The 24,666-nt window shown below is 44.9% G+C and overlaps 1 protein-coding gene across 2 annotated transcripts in view; it reads left to right on the top strand.

Moving 5' to 3' along the window:
- Positions 1–24,666, top strand: part of FZD3 (frizzled class receptor 3) — a 62,947-nt gene that overhangs the window by 32,223 nt on the left and 6,058 nt on the right. For both annotated transcript variants that reach the window (XM_059843140.1, XM_059843139.1), the window contains 4 exons: positions 1,889–2,085; positions 3,716–4,733; positions 22,359–22,507; positions 23,401–23,634. In XM_059843140.1, coding sequence (XP_059699123.1) covers positions 1,889–2,085; positions 3,716–4,733; positions 22,359–22,507; positions 23,401–23,634 — 1,598 coding nt within the window. The remainder of the gene's footprint in view (positions 1–1,888; positions 2,086–3,715; positions 4,734–22,358; positions 22,508–23,400; positions 23,635–24,666) is intronic.

Raw genomic sequence — 24,666 nt, 5'->3', positions numbered from 1 at the left:
CACCACAGGAGCACGAGACGCCGGTTATTTATTTCGATATTTTTATTTTTTCAGGTTTTGATTGCAGGATGCTTTCTGCTGCTTAGGCAAGAAATGACACCTTGGCTGTGCCTTCACTGTGATTACAGCCCTGGAAGCTCCGTGGCTGGGTGGGAATTTAAATAACTGGGATAACGTATCGGTGATATTTCTGCCCAATGTCTGGGAGAAATGATGAGGAGGACTCCATCTTATCAGAAGGCTAATTAATTACTTTATTAGACTATTTCATATTACATCTAAACTGAATCTGCCCAGCATCTTGTGACTGTCAGCCCACAGTCCTGACTCACACAGTGAATCCACACCTGGATTCAATTGGTCAGTGAATCCAAACACTCCCACCAGAATCCAGTTATCAATTCCCTCCAAGTAAACAATCTTCCACTTGTGAACCACACTGGAGCAGTACATGAGATAAGAATTGGTTTTTTCTTTCTCTGAGCTTCAGAGAATGTGAATCCCAGAAATTTCTTGGGAAGTTGTGCCTTGCTTTTTCTCTGTGAAGAGAAATCTGGCGACAGTAACGTGCAGGCTGGGAATGAGAGACACATCCACCTTCATGAGAGAACTGAAATCCACCCCCAGGGGGATTTATCCATCTAATTCCCACTGATTTTAATGCAGATGGAGGACACAAATATCCCCTGGTGTTCCCCAATTTTCATTGTCCCCATGTTCCCCTGTCTTCCCAAAACCCTTGAGTTCCATCCTGATGATCATTTCCACCAACAGCAAGAAGGTCGCGGTTATGGTCGCCATGAGGCAAAAGCCAAATATTCCACCAAAGTGCTGCTTGCAGCTCTGAATTCTCCTTGTATTTTATTTTTCTTGCCAGCCCTTCAGCTGGAGGACATAAATATCCCTTGGGAATATTTTCATTGTCCCCATGGTCCTCTATCTTCCCCAAACCCCCAAGTTCCATCCTGATGATCATTTCCACCAACAGCCAGAAGGTCGCAGTTGCGGTCACAATGAGACAACAGAAAATAATTCCACCAAAGTGCTGCTTGCAGCTCTGAATTCTCCTTGTATTTTATTTTTCTTGCCAGCCCTTCAGATGGAGGACATAAATATCCCTTGGGAATATTTTCATTGTCCCCATGGTCCCCTGTCAAACCCCCGAGTTCCATCCTGATGATCATTTCCACCAACAGCCAGAAGGTCGCGGTTACGGTTGCAATGAGACAAAAGCAAAATATTCCACCAAAGTGCTGCTTGCAGGTCCTTTTTTTTTATTTTTCTTGCCAGCCCTTCAGATGAGGGACATAAATATTTGTTGGGAATATTTTCATTGTCCCTCTGTCTTCCCCAAACCCCCAAGTTCCGTCCTGATGATCATTTCTACCAGCAGCCAGAAGGTCGCTGTTGTGGTCTCCATGAGGCAAAAGGCAAATATTCCACCAAAGTGCTGCTTGCAGGTCCTTTTAAAAATTTTTCTTGCCAGCCCTTCAGATGAAGGACATAAATATCCCTCGGGAATATTTTCATTATCCCCCTGTCTTCCTAAAACCCCCAAGTTCCGTCCTGATGATCATTTCTACCAACAGCCAGAAGGTCGCGGTTACGGTCGCCATGAGGCAAAAGGGAAATATTCCACCAAAGTGCTGCTTGCACGTCCTTTTAAAAATTTTTCTTGCCAGCCCTTCAGATGGAGGACATAAATATCCCTTGGGAATATTTTCATTATCCCCTTGTCTTCCTAAAACCCCCAAGTTCCGTCCTGATGATCATTTCCACCAACAGCCAGAAGGTCGCGGTTACGGTTGCCATGAGGCAAAAGCCAAATATTCCACCAAAGTGCTGCTTGCAGCTCTGAATTCTCCTTGTATTTTATTTTTCTTGCCAGCCCTTCCACCCCATGGTGAACCTGGAATGCTCCCGGGATTTCCGGCCCTTCCTGTGCGCCCTGTACGCCCCGGTGTGCATGGAGTACGGGCGGGTGACGCTGCCCTGCCGCCGCCTCTGCCAGCGCGCCCACAGCGAGTGCTCCAAGCTCATGGAGATGTTTGGGGTCTCCTGGCCCGAGGATATGGAGTGCACCAGGTGAGAAAAACCCTTTTTAAATTTTTTTTTATTTCAGGATAAATTTTTACTCCCCTCCGGGATGTTTTATGGCCTGTAAAAAGCAGGTGGTTTAAACGCTTTCCATCACACGCGGCCGTGTTTTCCTTCCCGTTTGCCAGCAGCCTTTCCTGAGGTGGGGAGGGAGTTCCTATTTCTGCCCAAGAGATCAGCTGAAAATTGGCTGGGTTTGATGAGGGGGAAATCTCAGAGCTGTTTGCAGAGCATGTACCCCTTGCTGAGCTGCAAACAGCTGTGTTCAGCTTTAGATTGCACAAATAAATTTATGGAAAAACCATCCAGTGGTGTTCCAAGCTGTTTGAGACAGAACATGCATGAAATTAAAAACAGGATCTTCATGCTTTATTGTTTTTTGTAAGTGATTCCAACAGTTAATGAAACTGAGGAGCAGTAACAGGAAGAAATAGTTGGATTGGAGAGGATGAAAAACAATTAAAACTATTTTAGTTAAATAAGTCAGAGGATGTTACTGGTATTGCTCCAATCTTTCCTTTGAAACTCCAGCAGTCCTGAGTCCCCAGTCAGAGCTTTATTTACACAAATATCTCCATCACCATTCCATTTATTAATTCTGGTGTCAACTACACAAATATCTTCACAATTCCATTTATGAAAACTGGTGGCAGTGCTAGTTGGAATTTTGGTGTCACCACCTCACTGCTCTGTCTGATGGCAGCAAGTGCAGCTGCTTAGGAAAGGCTTTAAAATGTTTTTAAAATACTGCTGCCATGGGCTTGAATTTATGGATTTCCTGGGATGGATTTTGCATTTTTACCTTCATTCTTGAAGCTCAAATGGGCTCCTCACCTGTTTTACTTTTAAACTTCTTTTATAGTTTCAGCGTTGCGCTGCAGGATGAGTTTGTGACTAAACAGTGCAGAATGTGACGGATTCCTCATTTTTTGGATTGTCTGGTTTGGCTCCAGTTGGTTTGCCTGGAGTCACACCTAGAAATCCTGATTCTTGTGTCAGGAATGGCGTGGCCAGCAGGAGCAGGGATACCATCCTTCCCCTGCCCTGGGCACTGCTGAGGGCACACCCAGAGTGCTGTGCCCAGCTCTGGGCCCTCAGCTTGGGAAGGACCTTGGGGCACTGAGCACATCCAGAGGGGACAGCCAAGCTGGAGAGGGGCTGGGAACACAAACCCTGAGAGGAACCCCTGAGGGAGCTGGGGGTGCTCAGCCTGGAGAAAAGGAGACTCAGGGGTGCCCTCATCACTCTCACAGCTCCTGAAAGGTGCCTGTGCTCAGCTGGGCTGGGCTCTGTCTCCAGGCAGCACTGACCCAACCACAGCCTCAAGCTGCACCAAAGGAAATACAGGTTGGATACTGGGAAAAAGATTTTTACAGAAAGGGTGATAAAGTTCTGGAATGTTCTGCCCGGGGAGGTGGTGGAGTCCCCATTCCTGGGTGTGTTTAACAAAGCCTGGGTGTGGCACTGGGTGCCAGGGTTCAGTTGAGCTGTTGGGGCTGGGTTGGACTCGATGATCTTTAAGGTCTCTTCCAACCTGTGACTCTGTGAATTCTGTGTGCAACGAGGTTCCCAGTCCTTGTAAATTGTGAGTACATTCCTGCTAAACTCCTCTTTTTAGGTTCCCAGACTGTGACGAGCCCTATCCTCGCCTGGTTGACCTCAACTTGGCCGGCGAGCCCACGGAGGAGGCGCCGATGGCCGTGCAGAGGGATTACGGCTTTTGGTGTCCCCGGGAGCTGAAAATCGACCCGGAGCTGGGCTACTCCTTCCTCAGGGTCCGGGACTGCTCCCCTCCTTGCCCCAACATGTACTTCCGCCGGGAGGAGCTGTCCTTCGCCCGCTACTTCATCGGCGTCATCTCCATCGTCTGCCTCTCGGCCACCCTGTTCACCTTCCTCACCTTCCTCATCGACGTCACGCGCTTCCGCTACCCGGAGAGGCCCATCATCTTCTACGCCGTCTGCTACATGATGGTGTCCCTCATCTTCTTCATCGGCTTCCTGCTGGAGGACCGCGTGGCCTGCAACGCCTCCAGTCCCTCCCAGTACAAGGCCTCCACGGTGACCCAGGGCTCCCACAACAAGGCCTGCACCATGCTCTTCATGGTGCTCTACTTCTTCACCATGGCCGGCAGCGTCTGGTGGGTCATCCTCACCATCACCTGGTTCCTGGCCGCCGTGCCCAAGTGGGGCAGCGAGGCCATCGAGAAGAAGGCCCTGCTCTTCCACGCCAGCGCCTGGGGCATCCCGGGCACGCTCACCATCATCCTGCTGGCCATGAACAAGATCGAGGGCGACAACATCAGCGGCGTGTGCTTCGTCGGCCTCTACGACGTGGACGCGCTGCGCTACTTCGTGCTGGCGCCTCTCTGCCTGTACGTGGTGGTGGGAGTGTCCCTGCTGCTGGCCGGGATCATCTCCCTCAACCGCGTCCGCATCGAGATCCCGCTGGAGAAGGAGAACCAGGACAAGCTGGTGAAGTTCATGATCCGCATCGGCGTCTTCAGCGTGCTCTACCTCGTGCCCCTGCTGGTGGTGATCGGCTGCTACTTCTACGAGCAGGCCTACCGGGGCGTGTGGGAGACCACGTGGATCCAGGAGCGCTGCCGGGAGTACCACATCCCCTGTCCCTTCCAGGTGAGCAGCTCAACACCCACCTTCCCTTCCCTTCCCTTCCCTTCCCTTCCCTTCCCTTCCCTTCCCTTCCCTTCCCTTCCCTTCCCTTCCCTTCCCTTCCCTTCCCTTCCCTTCCCTTCCCTTCCCTTCCCTTCCCTTCCCTTCCCTTCCCTTCCCTTCCCTTCCCTTCCCTTCCCTTCCCTTCCCTTCCCTTCCCTTCCCTTCCCTTCCCTTCCCTTCCCTTCCCTTCCCTTCCCTTCCCTTCCCTTCCCTTCCCTTCCCTTCCCTTCCCTTCCCTTCCCTTCCCTTCCCTTCCCTTCCCTTCCCTTCCCTTCCCTTCCCTTCCCTTCCCTTCCCTTCCCTTCCCTTCCCTTCCCTTCCCTTCCCTTCCCTTCCCTTCCCTTCCCTTCCCTTCCCTTCCCTTCCCTTCCCTTCCCTTCCCTTCCCTTCCCTTCCCTTCCCTTCCCTTCCCTTCCCTTCCCTTCCCTTCCCTTCCCTTCCCTTCCCTTCCCTTCCCTTCCCTTCCCTTCCCTTCCCTTCCCTTCCCTTCCCTTCCCTTCCCTTCCCTTCCCTTCCCTTCCCTTCCCTTCCCTTCCCTTCCCTTCCCTTCCCTTCCCTTCCCTTCCCTTCCCTTCCCTTCCCTTCCCTTCCCTTCCCTTCCCTTCCCTTCCCTTCCCTTCCCTTCCCTTCCCTTCCCTTCCCTTCCCTTCCCTTCCCTTCCCTTCCCTTCCCTTCCCTTCCCTTCCCTTCCCTTCCCTTCCCTTCCCTTCCCTTCCCTTCCCTTCCCTTCCCTTCCCTTCCCTTCCCTTCCCTTCCCTTCCCTTCCCTTCCCTTCCCGAAACCTTCCCTTCCCGAAACCTTCCCTTCCCGAAACCTTCCCTTCCCGAAACCTTCCCTTCCCGAAACCTTCCCTTCCCGAAACCTTCCCTTCCCTTCCCGAAACCTTCCCTTCCCTTCCCGAAACCTTCCCTTCCCGAAACCTTCCCTCCCCTCCCCTCCCCTCCCCTCCCCTCCCCTCCCCTCCCCTCCCCTCCCCTCCCCTCCCCCTTCCCCTTCCCCTTCCCCTTCCCCTTCCCCAACCTTCCCAAACCTTCCCTCGTCCTTTTTTGGCTTTCCGTTGTCCTTTTTTGCATTTTCACACCTGAAATGTGTCCTGAGAACCAAGAGAATGGAGAAAATTTGGATTTATTTGGGGGAAAGATGGATTCTTTGTGCACTCCCCCTCTGGAAGGGATGAAGGTGGTGGGGTGGTGGATTTGGAGCAGTGGAATCCCTTGGAATGGGAGCCTGGGCTGACTCCAGGGACCTTTTGGGGCTCTCTGCACTCCGAGCAGATGTTGAGAGTGGAGCGTTCCCTCCTTTGCCCGGGGTTGTGTTTGTCACAGGCACAAGTGCTGCTCACACCAAGGTGTTGTGTCCCTGGGGATGGTGCCCTTCCCTCTGGGAACCTCCCCCAGGCTCCTGGAGCCTCAGCAAGGGCCCTGTGAGCCCCATCCCAACCATGGAAGTCTCTGCTGAAGGTCTGGAGGGAGCAGAGCTTGGCTGCTAAGAGCAGAAGTTGAATTATGGAGAAGCCCCAGGCAGGAGGGGCTGTGGCTGCCCTCTGGGCCTGGCCTGGCTGGGCTGAGCAGCCTGGGGGGGTCTCAGAGAGGGTGCTTGGGGAAAACCTTCCTCAGAATGGGAACAAATTCCTGCAGGAGGTGTGGAAGCTGAAGCAGGTGGAAGTGGAGAGTTCCTCCTTGAGTTCCTCACTCAAAGCTCTGCTGTTCCCATTAAAAATTTTAAATATTCAAATAATTCCTTAGCCTGGGTGTTGCTGGGAAATCAGAATTCCCATCAACTCTTGGTGATTTTTCCTGGAGTTTCTGGGCTCTGTGGCACCTACAGAAGATGTAGAGATGTTATTTTAAACCAACCTCAAGACCAGGGCTTGATGAGTTTGTTTTTGGTCGTTGGAAGTTTTGCTGGTGAGGAGTTTGGGAGTTTGAGCTGAGTTCTCATCAGTTCTTGTCCATCTGTAGCAGTCTGGGGGCTTTGATGGCCTGGAGGTTTTCTCCTCACTTTGTGCTGGGAACATCTGTATAAAATCTGCCTTGAAGCATCCTCTGAAGAAAACCAGAGCTTGCAGCTCATCAGCTTTGGGATTTTTTTCAAGAATCTGAGATTTATCTGCTGGGTTTAATTGAGTTATCACAGGAGCAGAAGCCTCTGAGGGCCCTGAGATCAAACTCTGCCCTGGTTTATTCAGATACTGTTGAAAAGAAAGTGTTTTAGGGATGAATGGCCTGATTTTGGGCCAAAATGGCAGATTGGTTTTGGAATGACATTCCTTAGATATTTTCTGTAAATTATTTGAAGGGAACTTTATTTCCAGAGGGTTTTACAGCAAAGCTCTGTTTTCCAGCTGCACACAGAGGGATATTTAAAAATTAACATTTTGCCTCTGAAGCAGTTCAAACACCAGCTGAGTCATCAAAGCTCACATTTTAATGCAATAAAATATCACTTAAAGGTTTGGCTTAGGCTTGACAATAATCCTTTTATTGCCTTTTAACCCCTTCTGGTTTGGTTTCTTTCCCTCTCTGTTGGGTTTTATTAAGGTGGGACTTTTCCCTCCCATCCAATGTGGGAGCATTTTTATGGCAGGACATCTGTGGCAGTGGCTGTGAGCAGTTCCCTTGGTTTGATTGAGTCTTCACTGCTGCAGGTTTTAATCTGATGCTTCAAAACAGAGGGAAAAATAAAAAAACAGAGAGAAAAAAAAAACAGAGAGGAAAAAAAAGGGAGGACACGTGGCTTTCTTTCTCTTGATTAATTTCCAACACCCACGCCGTGCTGATGGAAATTCCAATTTAAATATTGAAATAACTGAAATTTAAACATCTATAACATCACGAGGGTTTGGAGGAGGCGAAATTTTGAGCAAAAACTTGTTTTTCAACCTGGAAACTGAGGGCTGCAATGATGAAAACATGTAGGAAAAAGCTCCTGAAATCCCTGGCAAGCCGTGGCTGCAATGGCCCAGCAGGAGTCAAAAGAACAATAATGGTTTCATTCACATCAAATTGGGTTGAAGGACCTGCAGACCCCAGGGAGTATTAGAGGGGTTGGGTTTTTTTCCTTTTAACCCTTCCAGTTGTATTTTTTTTCCCCTCAAATTAAACCCTCTTCCCATAGGAAACAATCCAGATTTATAACTGAGCTGGATTCCCAAAACTGGGGGGGAGGAAATTATTTTATCCTCAGCTCATGGTGGTGAAATCTATCCTTAAATTCGAGCAAAGGAGGAGTTTAGTGGGGAATACCCCTCAGTGGTGAAATAACAGCTTGTTTTTATGGAGCTTTAACGTTATTTCATGAATTTCTAATGTTTCTGAGAGCAGAGCAGCCCACATGGAGAGTGGAGCCCATCCCACAGTGGACAAAAGGCTTTTGTGCTCTGGGGATTTTGATTTTTGCCAACCCCAGCAAATCTGAGGTTAAAAATCCACTGGGGCGTGACATCATCTGTGCCATGGGAGATGATGCCACAGGAACTCCTTCTGGAACATTCCCTGAGAGGGGGGTGGGGATTGCAGCTGCTCCTGCAGGGTCAGCGCTGTGGATCCTCCTGTCTGCTCCAGAACCTGCTGGGGCTCAGAGGAAAACCAGAAACTGCCTTGGTTTGGGTGCCTGCAATCAGAAATGTTCCCAAAATCAGAAATATCCCCAAGTGGAGAGTTTGGTCAGATAAAAACCAGAAACTGCCTTGGTTTGGGTGCCTGCAATCAGAAATGTTCCCAAAATCAGAAATACTCCCAAAATCAGAAATATTCCCAAAATTAGAAACATTCCCTAAGGAGAGAGTTCAGTCAGAGAAAAACCAGAAACTGTCTTTATTTGGGTGCCTGAAATCAGAAATATTCCCAAAATTAGAAATATCCCCAAGCAAAGAGTTTGATCAGATAAAACCCAGAAACTTTCTTTATTTGGCTGCCTGCAATCAGAAATATTCCCAAATTAGAAATATTCCCAAGCAAGGAGTTTGGTCAGATAAAAACCAGAAACTGTGTTTGTTTGGCTGCCTGGAATCAGAAATATTCCCAAAAAGAGAAATATTCCCAAGTGGAGAGTTTGGTCAGATGAAAACCAGAAACTGTGTTTGGCTGGCTGCCTGAAATCAGAAAGGTTCCCAAAATTAGAAATATTCCCAAAATCAGAAATATTCCCAAAATTAGAAATATTCCCAAGTACACAGTTTGGTCAGATAAAAACCAGAAACTGTGTTTGTTTGGGTGCCTGGAATCAGAAATATTCCTAAAATTAGAAATATCCCCAAGCAAAGAGTTTGGCCAGATGGAAACCAGAAACTGTGTTTGTTTGGCTGCCTGGAATCAGAAATATTCCCAAAATTAGAAATATTCCCAAGCAAACAGTTTGCTCAGATGAAAACCAGAAATTATGTTTATTTGGCTGGCTGGAATCAGAAATATTCCCAAAAAATGAGGAACATTCCCAGGTGGAGAGAGCCTCAAGGTGCCTTTTAGTGGGAAATCACCCCCTGGCATTCCTGGATGTTTCCTGCCTTGACCTGGCTCTGGATTCTTTTGGGTTTTTGGGCAGATTTGGGAAATAAAAACTTCAATAAAAGTTTCCTTGGGAAATAAAAACTTGAATAAAAACTTCTTTGCCACAAGGGCAGGGAATCCATGTCCCAGTTTTCCCTCTCCTCACGGGCAGGGACTGAAGGAGGAGTTTGTGAAAAATGCTATTAATTCACTTTTGTTCCAGTTTTAGAAATTTAAAAGTGATGGAAATAATAATCAAAATTAGGCCAGTGAGGGACAATAAAAAGCAAAGAATTCCAGGGTTTGTATTTTAATATTATGCTGAAAAACTTCATTTATCACACTGCTTAAGAGATGAATACAGCATTAATTAAAAGAGATGAATACAGCATTAATTAAAAGAGATGAATACATATCACTTTCCAACATAACACACAGAGTTGTTCATTTTAATATTTGCAAAAAGCCAATTATACAATAAAATATATATAAATATCTGTCCTGCCCTCTGTGCTCCAAAATTTGGGGGAAAATGGAAAAAAAAAAAAAAAAAAAAAGAAATTTCTGCTCCCACTGGCCTGGAAGTGTCCTGAGCCTCTTTTTATCCAGGTTGGGATATTTTTATTTTTCTGGAGGAGGTAAAATTCCCTTTGGAATCTACACAGGAATATTCCAACAAGGAGCTGAGGAAATGAATTTTCTTAATGAATTGATGAAGAAAAAAAGGAAATAACCCAACATCCCCTGGTGGTTCCCAGGGCAGAGCCTCAGGGCTGAGTTTCACCTTGCTGGAGCAATTCTTGGTTTGTCTTTTCAGCTCTCCAAGTTGGTCTCTTTCCTCTCTTCATTTGCAATTTCTTCAAAACAATCTCAATGGAATTCTTCAATTTCTTCACCAGTTCTTGATGGAATTGGTGGGATTGAAATTCAAACCCTGTGGGATTCATTCTGTTTAAATCCTGTGGGAATTCAGTCAGATCCAGGTGCCCTGGGATGAAATTTTGGGCTCAGAGTTTGGTTCCAAATGATCAAAGTTGTGATTTTCTTCCCATCTGACCCCAGAAATAAAGGGAAAAGCAGTGAAAAAAAAAAAACAAACCAACTTTTTGAAGTTGATTTATCTGCTGTTCCACACCCTTGTGGTTTATTCCTTCAGAGGAGTTTTATTCCTCTTGGAATTCCAAAATTAAAAATCCAAACTGGGCCACAGGGACCTGCCCCAAGTTGTGGGAAAAGGTCTCAAAATTGGGATGAATTTGGTTCAAAAGTGAAATGTGCATTTCTCCTGGAATGTGCATTTCTCCTGTGAAAACCAGGAGCTCAAAAGTCAAGAAAAAATCAAATTTCCTGCAGAGTAAAGAAAGTTTTGGGATTCATTTCTCCCAAACCCAAACCTGAACTGACTCCAGAGTTTCCATGGGTGCTCCAGGGCCAGACTCAGCCCTGGGAAAGGTTTCAGATTTAGAGAGAAAGAGGGAAAAAAGGAAAATCAACCATCTCAGGGGCATTTGCAGCTGTGCTGGGAGTCCTTGGGCAGGGGAGCTGAGCAGGAATTCCGAGGAATTCCTGAGCTCTCCCACGAGCTCCCTTTGGCTCTTTCTGGGGGGGTTTGATTGGGATTTTTGCTGCAAAATTCTGGGGATGTTTCTGAGGAAAATGGGTTGGAAAAGGGGTAGGAGAAGTGCAGTCAGGCCCCTTCAAAAATCAGAATAAACTCTTTAAAATTCACTTTTGAGATCCTGAGCAGCCTCGGCTGGATCTTTGTAATCATTCCACAAAAGGAGATTTTTTTTTTTTTTTGTCCATTTTTTGAGGATTGAATGTAAATGAGCACCCAAGATGGAAATTCCTGGGATTTGGGAATCCCATGGGGAGATTATTTCACTTTTTTCCTGCAGGAATGATGAGCAAAACTCTTTTTAAAGTAATTTTCACTGAGTTCTTTGAAGCAGTTCCTGTGCTTATCTCAAAATCTTCTCTGTTTTCCTTCTGATCTCCTCTGTAAAAAAATTAAAATTGCCCTGGTGTTTGGAAGAACTTAATTATTCTGAGCTGTCAGATGATGTAATTGCAAATTTCATTTTTATCTGCAACAAAAATAGACAATCCCATTTTCCCCCCCATTTTTTTTCCTCTCCACTCTTTCATTCTGTTGCTGTGGGATAAATTTAAATGAGATTTTTTTTTTCACCCCCTCACTCCCATCCCTGGCTGGTGTTTATTTCATTTTAATTAAATTAACTTTTTTTATTGGTAATTTAATTTTATTTTATTTAAAAATAAAATTTATTCCTGTCAACACTGAATTTTTACCCCAAATTTCAGTGCATTATCTGACAGTGTTGGAGCAATGGCTTTTAATATTAGGATTAAAATCCCAAAAGGATTCAAATCCTCTCCCCTGCTGGCAGATTTGTCACCTCCCATTCCCACAAATGCTCTTTTGGAGCTGATAATGGTTCATTTCTCATTTTACTGAACATTTTCAAGGTCCTTTGGATGTGGCATCCCTGCCCATGGCACAGTGGAATGGGATGGAATTTCAGGATGGAATTTCAGGATGGAATTTCTCCATTTTGGTGGAAAAAAATTCCATTTTTCCCCCATTTTCCCCCCATTTTTCCCCTTTTTTTCCCCATTTTCCCCACTCCTCAGGGTGAAATTGAGCTGAAACAAAAGAAACTTCAATAAAATCTGCCAAGAATTAATTCTTGTCTGTGGCTTTGCAGGGCTGCTCAAGTCATGATGGAATTTTTGTTTTTGTGGACAAAAATCCAATTTTTTTTCCATTTTTCCCCCCCATTTTCTCCACTCCTCAGGGTGAAATTGGGCTGAAACAAAGAAAACACCAAGAAAATCTGGCAAGAATGAATCCTTGACACACAGACCCTGTGGTTTTGCAGGGCTGCTCAAGTCAGGATGGAATTTCTCCATTTTGGTGGACAAAAATTCCCATTTTTCCCATTTTTTCCCTATTTTTTTCTATTTTCCTCACTCTTCAGGGTGAAATTGAGCTGAAACAAAAGAAACTTCAATAAAATCTGCCAAGAATTAATTCTTGTCCGTGGCTTTGCAGGGCTGCTCAAGTTAGGATGGAATTTCTGGTTTTGTGGACAAAAATTCCATTTTCCCCCATTTTTTCCCCCATTTTTTCCATTTCCCCCCTATTTTCTCTTCTCCCCAGGGTAAAATTAGCCTGGAACAAAAGAAAACCTGGCAAGAATGAATCCTTGACACACAGACACCATGAGGCTTTGCAGGGCTGCTCAAGTCAGGATGGAATTTCTCCATTTCTGTGGACAAAAATTCCATTTTTTTCCCATTTTTCCCCATTTTTTTCTATTTTCCCTACTCCTCAGGGTGAAATTGAGCTGAAACAAAAGAAACTTCAATAAAACCTGGCAAGAATTAATTCTTGTCCGTGGCTTTGCAGGGCTGCTCAAGTTAGGATGGAATTTCTGGTTTTGTGGACAAAAATTCCATTTTCCCCCCATTTTTTCCCCATTTTCCCCCCATTTTTTTCAATTTCCCCCCTATTTTCTCTTCTCCTCAGGGTAAAATTGGTCTGAAACAAAAGAAAACCTGGCAAGAATGAATCCTTGACACACAGACACCATGAGGCTTTGCAGGGCTGCTCAAGTCAGGATGGAATTTCTCCATTTTGGTGGACAAAAATTCCCATTTTTCCCCATTTTTCCCATTTTTTCCCCTTTTTTCCCATTTTTCCCCCATTTTCTCCACTCCCCAGGGTGTTGCCACTGTGTTTTTTCCCTCAGCTCTTTGGCCATGTGTGGGGCTGGCTGGAGAGAAGAGGCTCTGTCAGCAGCAAATAAATAAATCAATTTATAAATCCGGAATTTTCCTCCATCTCCTTTTGAATTCCCCTCAGGAGAGGGAATGGATTTGCTCCAGTCTGCCCTGAGGAGTTGCTTCTTGTTGGGTGCAATTATTCCATCTTAAAGGAAAAAAAAAAAAAAAACAACAGACAAAACAAAACAAAGGTGGAGAAAAAAACCCAGAAATTGAAATGAAAAATTTCCCAGATGAATCACAAGAGATGGAGCAAATCTGAACGAGGAGCTGGGGTTTATTCCCAAAAAATGGAATTTATCCTTTTATTTTCCCTGATTAAAGTCAGGACATTCTTGAGCACAGAACTGCAGGGTTTCCTGGCAGTGGTACAGGGAATTCCTCCTGGAAAAATCAAAATAGTCCAGGCAATATAGTGGGAATTCCTCCTGGAAAAATCAAAATATTCCAGGGAATATAGTGGGAATTCCTCCTGGAAAAATCAAAATATTCCAGGGAATATATTGGGAATTCCTCCTGGAAAAATCTAAAATATTCCAGGGAATTCCTCCTGGAAAAATCTAAAATATTCCAGGGAATATAGTGGGAATTCCTCCTGGAAAAATCAAAATATTCCAGGGAATATACTGGGAATTCCTCCTGGAAAAATCAAAAATATTCCAGGGAATATAGTGGGAATTCCTCCTGGAAAAATCAAAAATATTCCAGGGAATATAGTGGGAATTCCTCCTGGAAAAATCTAAAATATTCCAGGGAATATAGTGGGAATTCCTCCTGGGAAAATAAAAAATATTCCAGGGAATATACAGGATATTCCTCCTGGAAAAATCAAAATATTCCAGGGACTATGGATTGTGGTTCTTGAGGGAGATCTTTTGCCTCTTTAATTGTGAATAAAGCAGCAACAAAAGCTGAGCGAAGATATGATAATGTAATAATAATAATAATAATAATAATAATAATAATAATAATAATAATAATAATAATAATAATAATAATAATAATACCTATTTATTTCTTAATAATAATATTAATATTTGCTCTTTACCCTCAGACCTGATGGGAAATCCGTCACCCAACCCCAAATTTGTCTTTTCCTTTTAATAAATCCAAGGAGATGGCTCAGGGTTGGAATTCAGAAATGTATTTTTCCTTGTGGTTTATTTACTTTTGTATTTTCAAGAGTGCTGCTGAAGTCCCTACACATAATCTGAATTATTTCTCATTTTCACCAGTGTGAAACAAAGCTGAGAAGCATCCAAAACTGATAAGAAATGTCAAAACTGATAAGAAATCTCAGAATTGATGAGCTGGCTCCAAATCAGGGCAATGCTTTGGCCAACTTCTGTTACTCCTTGTGTTTCAGTTTTGGGAATTGTCTCATTTTCCTTCATTTTATATTCTTTTATTGCATTATTTCTTTTTATTCTATTTCTTTTATATTCTTTTATTGCATTATTTATTTTTAACAGCCCAATTTAATGTATGAAAATACTTCCATTTCTCTTCCTCAGGCAATTTTTCAGAGGGAGTGAGAGGAGTTTTAAGTAGAAATAAGTCATTAATAATTCTTCTTATTATATTTGAATAAATATCAGTGCAGTATCATGCTATAAAATGTTCTCAGTTGATAGAATAACCCTGAGACCAAATAATTTTTCAAAGACAAAATTTTTAGGCACTTACAAAGCTCAAATTCTTGGGAAAAAATAGATTTTAGAAGGGTTTGGTGTGGTCAGGTGAACCTGGGCTGAAAAAGGTGGATTTGCCCCAGAACAGCTGTTCCCCATCAAAATTGTATAAATTTTATAAACTTTTTTTTTATACTTTTATAAACTTTTATTACAGTGTCTTATTTATTTCTTTTTTTCATTCTTGAATTTCTATTCTATTCATTTATATTTAATATTGATTTATTCCTTTCAGCTTGGGTTGGCTTTGAAGCTGTTCCCGGCCCAAGCCGTGGAGCTGTGCCATGGTTCCATAAAATAATAATAATAATAATAATAATAATAATAATAATAATAATAATAATAATAATAATAATAATAATAATAATAATAATAGTAATAGTAATAGTAATAATAATAATAATAATTTACAGTGACAAATCCTACCACATTTGACTGGAAAACAAACTGTGGGTGTAATCCTGGATCTCAGAGATTGAGGTGGCTCCATCAGATTCCCTTTGCTCTTTCTCATTTTCAACAAAAGCAGGGGTTAATTTGAATTTCACTGCTTCTTAAGCAATAAAGCAAGATTTTAATAATAATATTAATAATTTACTTTACAATGACAAATCCTGGATCTCAGAGCAGTGGCAGGGATGGAAACACTTCTGAAATCGAGGTGGCTCCATCAGATTCCCTTTGCTCTTTCCCCATTTTCAACAAAAGCAGGGGTTAATTTGAATTTCACTGCTTTTTAAGCAATGAAGCAAGATTTTAATAATAATAATAATAATAATAATAATTTACTTTACAGTGACAAATCCTACCATGTTAACAAACTGTGAGGGTAACCCTGGATCTCAGAGCAGTGGCAGGGATGGAAACACTTCTGAAATGGAGGCCGGATTCCCTTTGGTCTTTCCCCTCTCTCTTCCCATTTTCAACAAAAGCAGGGGTTAATTTGAATTTCTGCTTTTTAAGCAATGAAGCAAGATTTTAATAATAATAATAATAATTTACTTTACAGTGACAAATCCTGGATCTCAGAGCAGTGGCAGGGCTGGAAACACTTCTGAAATCGAGGTGGCTCCATCAGATTCCCTTTGCTCTTTCCCCATTTTCAACAAAAGCAGGGGTTAATTTGAATTTCACTGCTTTTTAAGCAATGAAGCAAGATTTTAATAATAATAATAATAATAATAACAATTTACTTTACAGTGACAAATCCTACCATGTTAACAAACTGTGAGGGTAACCCTGGATCTCAGAGCAGTGGCAGGGATGGAAACACTTCTGAAATGGAGGCCGGATTCCCTTTGGTCTTTCCCCTCTCTCTTCCCATTTTCAACAAAAGCAGGGGTTAATTTGAATTTCTGCTTTTTCTCCTGAGGGAAATATCCAATAATTGGTGGGCTTGCCCCCGAGGAGGGGACAGGTGCTGTGCTTGGCTTTCCCCTCAGCCAGCTCGTGCTCATTAATTCGTGCTCTCTCACGTTTCTGTCAGGAATAAAGCAGCTGTGATTGATCATGTCGGGGGCAGGAGGGGCAAATACTCAGGAGTGAGTTAGAAAAGCACAGGAATGAGCAGTGTGCCCACGGAGCAGCCTCTTTTCCCTGGAGAAAGGTGGAAATTGGTGGAAATTGGTGTTTTTACCCTCCTTGCTGAGCTCCTGCTCCGTGAGGGAAGCGACGCCTCCGAGCCGGAGCGTTCCCTCTCACTGTCCCATTTCCCAAAAAAATCCTCTTTGCCCAGGGTTCTTCTCCTGGGAAGCCTCAGAGAAAGAGGAAAACAATATCATCTCACTTGCTTCTCCTGGGTTTTGCTGCTCTGGAATGTGGTTGGAGTTTGTTCATGCAGCAGGTGAATTGTTTTTATTTAATGGCCGAGCACGGTCAGGCCGTGGCAGGGAGGCCGGAGTTTTTGTGGTCATTCTTTGCAGCCTTCTGTCTGTATCCTTCCTCTGTTCTTTAGTATAGTTTAGCATAGCATTTAATATCATACAACAGCATCAAATAATAAATTAGCCTTCTGAGAACATGGAGGCACATTCACCATCTCCTCCATGGGGCCCAGCAAATCCCACATTTGCTGAGGATTCCCAGATTCACTGAGGGAAAAACTTCTTTTCTGGGCGCTCTGCAGCAGCCCAGCAGATGGGAGGGAAGGAATTGGCTGCAGAAATATCTTTATTTCCGAGAAAGAGGTGACAGAAATCTCTTTATTTCATTTGAGATCTCTGTACCTGACAGAACTTGCTGGGTGAGGCCTCCCGGGATGAGTCTGAGCAGCTCCGAGCGCGGCGCGGGGCCCTCAGCCCAAATCCTGCATCTCCTCCCTCTCCTCAGAGCCCAGATCTGCAGGGAAATCCTGCCCTGGCATGGAATTCCCTGAGAATTAGTGCCTGGAATTTAAAAAAAAAAAAAAAAAAAAGTTAAATAATAATTAAAAAAAAAAACCCCAAGGTTGGGTTGGAGCGGCCTGGGATGGTGGCAGACGTCAGGGTTGGAACTGGATGAGCTTTCAGGTGTTTTTCAACCCAAACCTTTCTGAAAATCCATGAAATTTCCAAGTGCTTTTGTTCCTGGAGTGCACAAACCCCTTTAACATCCCTGGGGATGCCGTCAGGTCTGGAGGAGAACAAAACCAGCAGCAGAATTCTCTTCCCTCTGGGAAAAGTTCCCATCTCTGAGGACACAGGGCCCTGCACTCCCTGACACTGAGAAGCAGCTCCTGGTGCTCAGAACAAGCAGGTTTTTATCTAAAAAAAAAAAATTATCCCATTTTTTAAGGCCTAGAGGAGATCTCTGTCTGGATTTGAGCTTTCCAGAGTGAATTTTGAAAGCCTTTGGTCCAGGATTCTTGAGCTTCAGGGCCATTAGGAGGGGTCTGGCCAAGTGGGAAACAAGAAATGCCAGAATTAAATTAAATTAAATTCAATTCAATTCCTTGGGAGATGTTCCCAGTTCTTGTCTCAGCTGTAACAGGAATGAAGCTGCTAAAATTTTGGTTTAAGAGGGGTTTTTTTGGTTTTTTTTCCATTAGCAGTGGGATGGAAAAATTCACTCTGGTGCTGAGGGATCTGATGGCATTGCCACATCCCCAGCTCTGACCAAAATAAAAAGTGACAATTGTTATTTCACAGCTGGAACGCTGCTCAGGCTCTGCTTTTACACAGAACAGGGACTTTTATGGTGCAGAGGATCTGAAACTCCTCTGGGGAGTGCTGGGGGCTGAGGAAATCCCACATTTTACAGGATAACACTGGGATGTGGCATTTTCCCTACTGAAAATCCACTGTGGCTCATCGATTAAATGCTGCTACCCAAAAATGTAGCAATGCCTTGCTAAAATATCCTTAAATCTTGAATTGTACCTCCAATACTGTGCAGGATTTGGGGTTTTATTTTTTGTTAGGGTTGGGATTCAATGTGTGAGACAGGATTTTTTGTATGTTTATTAGTTTTTATTTATATTACAGTCTCACAAACTGTGAGTTTGATAGTATTTTATTGTAATAAATTAAAAATGGAGCTGCATTTCTCTCTTTATAAGGTTTTTTAAGGATAGATTGGTTAATTAAGAAATGATACTTAAATTATTTTTAATTTAAGAACTATTTGTGGCTCACAATTTGGACTTCTTTAATTACACAATATGATTTAAATTTATGAAGAAGAAGGTGAAGAAGAAGGAGTAGCTTTTGATTTAAAGCTTTCATCTTGTTTTATATATTATTATATTTTAAAACTTTAAGTTTTCTACTCTGTGATATTTACACTTTTATTTCAATCACACACTCATAATTTTAGTTTTATTATTCAGTTTTGGAAGCCTTTTCTACAGCTTTAGGTGAAAATAAATTTTAAATTCTCCTGAACTTCCTTTCAACTCCTTTTCCTAGTTCAGCTTTCGGGGAGGTTTCTTAAATCAAGCAGTATTTAATAGATAATAAACCAAATTTATTCAGGTATAAATATAAATAGAGTCAGGTAATGCTCAAAAAAATCTGCTTTTAGACCCAAAGGTGTTTCCTCAGAACCTGAATTTTCAAAAGCACGGATGGAAAGTGCCTCAGTGCCTCTGTGGACTCACGGATTGATGATCCCCTGCACCACCTCCTCTCCCCAGGAGGATGAACTGGAACCAGGGATCCTGCCCAGTTCTCACCTCTCAGTTCTGCTGCCTGTCCCAGGGTACTTTTCCTGCCAGGAGGATTTGATAGAAGTTCTGTCATTTTTAGAATGTATAAATGATCACAGGTGCTTGGGGGAAATACTGAAATATTTGGGCCGAGGTGGCTCGTGGGGTTTGGGTGTTCCAGGTGAGTTCATCGTTTCATGTGGGGTGAATTAATTTGTATTTTTGACTCTTCCTAAAGAGCTGAGCAGTGGAAAAATCCAAGTTTTGGTGATGAACACTTTTGCCCAGTTTTGCTGGTTTTGAACTGGTCTGTCCCAGTGTTTGGGGCTGGGCTCAAACATTTGATTTTTAGCCCAAAAAACCTTAAAGAATCATTTCAGGCTTCATTTTTCCCCTGTTAATTAATATAAATGTTGTTAATTATTACAAACACCTCGTGTCTACAGATGAATTTTGTTTCCAACAGGTGCAGTCACTCAGGTTAATGGGAGTTCAGTGGGTGTTACTCCTGAATTGGCTGATTTGAGGCTCAATTGGGAGAAAAATTAATTGTAAGCTTTTAAAAATTAGGCTTTGAGGCTCAGTTTGGAGAAAAGTGTGGAATGATGTTTAACACCTCGCTCTGCCAAAGAGCAGGACGTGCTTCCTCTCACCTGAAGGATTTGCTGGATGTTTTTATTTTCATTTTTCCCCTTGGAATGATTTGTAGCACTCAGCAGGAACACGTGGAGCCAGGAGGTTTTTGCTGTTGAGTGATTTATTGTAATATCTTGGTGGAATTAATGCAGTGAGCAGCTGAGAGCTTTAGCACTAGAGCTGCTGCTTTGTTCTTGATGAAAAATTCAAAATTCAATTCCCTTCAGGCCGGAAATTCTGCTTGGGGAGACTTCACCCCGTGGACAGTCATTAAACGTGAATATAAATAATTCAATATAAAAATGAATGAATCATTAAGAAATGATGAATTTCCCCATTTATTCCACTCCGTGCCAAACGAGCTCATGATGAAGAAATAATAATAATAATAATAATAATAATAATAATAATAATAATAATAATAATGATGATGATGTAGGGGTTGAGAGCTTTGCTTTGCTGGGTAATTTTTAATTGGGTAATGGTTAATATTGTTGGTTCCTGGGTGGAATCTCACAGTCTGGCTACAAAACCACCTCAGAGCTGCTCCTGAAATGCTGTGGGAGGGTCCAGTGGTGCCCAGGACCCTTCAGCATCCCTGGGGCAGAGGTGGATGGAGAACTCCTCGGGAACATCCCCTAATTATGCTCATGACATTCCTGCACTCCTGTTCTCCATCTCCCGTGCTGACAGGACCAAAAATGTGCAATAATACAAAATATCAAACCTGGGTGTGCTGGGTGAAACCAGTGGAAGCTGTGCTGCCCCTCAGCATTAATTGGAATATTATTGTTATTATTATTAATTGGAATATCACGGGCTGGGAGCCCATTTCTGCCAAATCCCCCTGGCACAGGGCGTGATTTGACTTTGAATTTATAATTTTGGGGGCAGACTGGCTCTGGGTGTTGTTGTGGGAGGCTGTGCCTGTGTTCCACATCAGCACAGGATCAGAGGGCAGCTCTGTCAGTCTGTCACAGGCTGGTGGCACTCAGCCATTCCTGTCCCCACAGTTCCTGTGTGAAGCCATCCCAAATCCTGCTCCCTAAGGATGGAATTCCCTCGTGTGCCTGGTGCAGTATTTCTTTCCTATTGCTTGGATTAAACCCTTTTAAATGCTTTTTTCCCCACATTTTAGTCCTCAGCCATTCTTTTTCTCACACCTCTGAGTTTTTCCAGGCCAGAGCAGATTCCTGCAAGGGGGGTGGTTGTTCCCTGTGAACTCCCAGAGTTTTCCAGCCTCATCCTGCCCTCACCCTGTCTCAGTCAGCTCCTGGGATGTTTCCTTGAGCTGCTCAGTCACTTCCTTAGGCAGGGTGGCTTTTCCAGCACTGTCACCATCTGTCCCCAAGCCACTGCTACAGTGGGAGGATTTCCTGGGCATCTCCCCCCAGTTAAACAGCCTCAGCTGAACCTTCCTGCCACACCAATCCCTGAGCCAGCTGTGGATCTTTTCATCCCACTCTGCACCGAGGTTATTCCTGTTGGGATCAGGATAATTCTGCTGTTTGTCCTCCGTGTTCTCTCTTGCCCTCATCTCCTGAGGAAATGAAAATTCTCAAGGTGGTAGGAAAAGTCAAGGGCTTTGGAGATCTCCCTCAGCTGTGACAAAAAGCAGGGAACCTCTTGTTAAAGGCCAGGTCACTTGGTGCCCAGGGGGTGTTTGGGACCATGGGATCACAGAGTGCTTTGGGAAGGGACCAAAACTCTGCCAGTCCCAACCCCGACACCTCCCACCAGCCCAGGCTGCTCCAAGCCCTGTCCAGCCTGGCCTTGGACACTCCCAGGGATCCAGGGGCAGCCACAGCTTCTCTGGGAATTCAGCCCAGCCCCTCCCCACCCTCACAGGGAACAATTCCATCCCAAAATCCCACCCAGCCCCGCCCTCTGGCAGTGGGAAGCCATTCCCTGTGTCCTGCCCCTCCATCCCTTGTCCCCAGTCCCTCTCCAGCTCTCCTGGAGCCCCTTTAGGCCCTGGAAGGGGCTCTGAGCTCTCCCTGGATCCTTCTCCTCTCCAGGTGAGCACCCCCAGCTCTCCCAGCCTTTATCCCAGTTCTCCCAGTTGCTGGAATTGTTGGAATTCCACGGGCACCACACAGAGGCTCACAGAGGACTTCTCCCCACCACGAGGTTGTTCCTTCCCTCCACACCTTGGTGGCCTCTTCCAGGCTTGCTCTGGAAGTTCTCCCTCCCTGAAGGTTCAGTTTTTGAGCCAGGTGAGCAATTCCAGAAAGCCCCTGGCGTTTGATTTGCTGATACCTTCCTGGAAGGAAAATCTTTGTCTTCTTCTCCAAACAAACCCTTTGGGCATGAAAACATCTGGGAAAATTGATCTTGTGGGGCCTTTCAGGCTCAGCTGATCTCCACGAAGAGAGAAAGGCTGGGTTGATGGGAAGCAGGCACTTGGACCTGGCCAGAGCCTTGAATTCCCGAGGGAGGGAGCCAGGAAACCCTGCAGGGAACAAAGGATCAGTGCTGACCATCCATGAAGCTCCCACTGGCATTTTTCCCAAGAGCAGCCACAGCACCTGGTCCTATCTAGGTTAATCCCATCAAAGGAAGGACTCTCTCTGATTTGCAGACTAGAAAATATTTCGGGATCATTCAGGGCAGGGACAAAAGAGCAGAAACACAAATCAAGGCCAGCACCTCCCAGCAGCTGAGCCTTTGTCTGAGGCTGGGCCCTGCAGAGCTCTGGTCATGCTCCAGGGAGCCAGGAACAAAGGAACCCTGACCATGTTTGCTTTGGCTCAGGGCAGGGGGTGATTTCAGTGTGCTCGTAACCAGTGGTGAGCCAGGGTGGGTGCTAGAACCTTCCTTGTCTCTCTTCTCTCGCCAGGTCACTCAGATGAGCCGTCCAGATCTGATCTTGTTCCTCATGAAGTACCTGATGGCCTTGGTGGTCGGGATCCCCTCGGTGTTCTGGGTTGGAAGCAAGAAGACCTGTTTTGAGTGGGCCAGCTTCTTCCACGGGCGCAGGAAAAAGGAGTGAGCACGGATTTTTTACAGAGAAACCCTTCCCTTGCTGCCCTGGGAGAGAGTTTGGGTCGGGTTTTCGTGGAGGCAAAGGCAGGAATGGAGGGAAAAGTCACTATTCAGAATGGAACATGGAAGGGCAAAACAGGCAACAGCCCAAAAAATTCCTCATTTCTCCCTAAATATTCTTTGTTCCCAGAATCAGATCTTCATTTGTCTGTCTTCAAAATGTTTTTAAGAATTAAGTGTCAAATAAACACTTCATGGTGTTTAGGTGGAATGGGAACTTTTTATTTGTAAATGTGCATCCAGCCAACTGAATCAGAGCTTTAAATTGCAATTAAAAGCAGGTTCCTCTCACCGTGTTGCAGTTGAAAGCATTTGTCTCTGCTTTTAATCTTCCTTATGCATTGGTGCTGAGGAGCAGCTGGATAAAGTGACAGTAAGAATTTCTTGGAGCTTCTGTAAGGTTGGCATTAATTTAGATTAAGGTTGGCATCGATTTAGAGACAATTTGTGTGATTTTGTGGTAGGCGTGGGTTGGTACTTCCCTAATAAATATTTCTGATTTGCAGACTAGAAAATATTTCAGGATTATTCAGGGCACGGACAAAAGAGCAGAAATTCCCAATAAATATTGTCCTTTAAGAGGTTTGAAAACAGAAAGCTTTTGGTGACTCCTCCATCCTTCAAGGATTCAACTGAGCTAAAATAAACAGAGAAGGGGCTAAAATAACCACATAGGGAGGTGCTTCAGAATCAGGCAAAGAGGGACATTATCATGTAAATGATGCTGCTGTTTGCTAAGCCCTGCGACTTGTTGTGTTTGTAGAGCAGCCACGGGGCTGTGATCGGGCTGCGATCGCTCCCACGCCGCGCTAATTAACGCTAATTGCTCCGCTCAGAGTCGTCAACGAGAGCCGCCAAGTGCTGCAGGAGCCGGACTTCGCGCAGTCGCTGCTGCGGGACCCCAACACGCCCATCATCCGCAAGTCCCGGGGCACCTCCACGCAGGGCACCTCCACGCACGCCTCGTCCACGCAGCTGGCCGTGCTGGACGAGCAGAGGAGCAAGGCGGGCAGCGTGCACAGCAAAGTCAGCAGCTACCACGGCAGCCTGCACCGCTCGCGGGACGGACGGTACGGACACGGCTCGGACAGACGGCCCGGCTGCCCGGGAGGGGAAACGGAAAACCCCTCCTGTCCTGGTTTAGGGCAGATGGTCCCTGCGTTGTGCAGATAAATAATGGAGGAGCAGCAGGGCATTTTGGGGAGACAGTTTTGCAGGAAATCTCCAGTGAGCTGGAGGTGCAGCCACTTCCCTCTCTTGGATTCCAAAGGCTAATCTTTAGGGAATAGCAAACATAAACCTCTAAGCTGTGTGCTGGCAGTGCCTGTTGCTGATGAGCTGGTTAAAATGGAGTGGAAAAGATGGAATTTGCCCCCCAAAAGGTACCCCAGGAGCTGCAGGTGATGGAGAGGAGATGCTCCTTGCTGGCTTTGCTCTTCCCTGTCTGTCTGACTACACCTGGGAGAAAACCTCCAAAAGGGCCCCTCCGGAAAGCAAACCCACACGGCCCCTCCCCCCAACCATTTCGGGAAGGATTCCTCGGAGAGAAGTGGAAAGAACCTGTTTGTTTAACAGGCACAGCACCCCCAGTGCACAAAATGAACAATACTGGGTGACACCACTCTGTCACTGCTCTGAAAAAGATGACAAATTCAGAAAGTCTCTCCTGGGGTGGTCACTCTGTTATCAGTCCCTCCGGCCCTGGGGCAGCTGCTGCAGCCACAAGGTGCAAACTCTTGGTGTTTGGCAGGTCCCAGTCCGGAGCAGGTTCGAGTGGTTCCAGAAATGGGAAAGGAGAAACAGTCCAGGGAAAAATTCGGACTGCTTAGCTGAATTAACTAATGAGAAGAAGCAAAAAGCAAGAGCTAAGCAGAAGCAAGAGCAAAGCCAAAAGCAAAAGCAGCACTATGAGCTGTCCTGTCTTGGTGTCCCGCCAGCCGTGGGGGAGCAGGCTGATAACAAAACCAAAACAAAACTTTCACTCTTCAGAGCCAGTCCTGAAGGCACAGAACAGAATATCCAGCATGAACAGCACACATGAATGGGGATTCAAGCATCCTAAGGTCACCCTAGGACACCTCCCCACAAATTATTGTAACTTT

The sequence above is a fragment of the Haemorhous mexicanus genome, chromosome 3 (genome assembly GCF_027477595.1).
Source record: "Haemorhous mexicanus isolate bHaeMex1 chromosome 3, bHaeMex1.pri, whole genome shotgun sequence".
NCBI classification, from domain to species: Eukaryota; Metazoa; Chordata; class Aves; order Passeriformes; family Fringillidae; genus Haemorhous; species Haemorhous mexicanus.
This window is presented reverse-complemented; position numbering and strand designations above follow the sequence as displayed.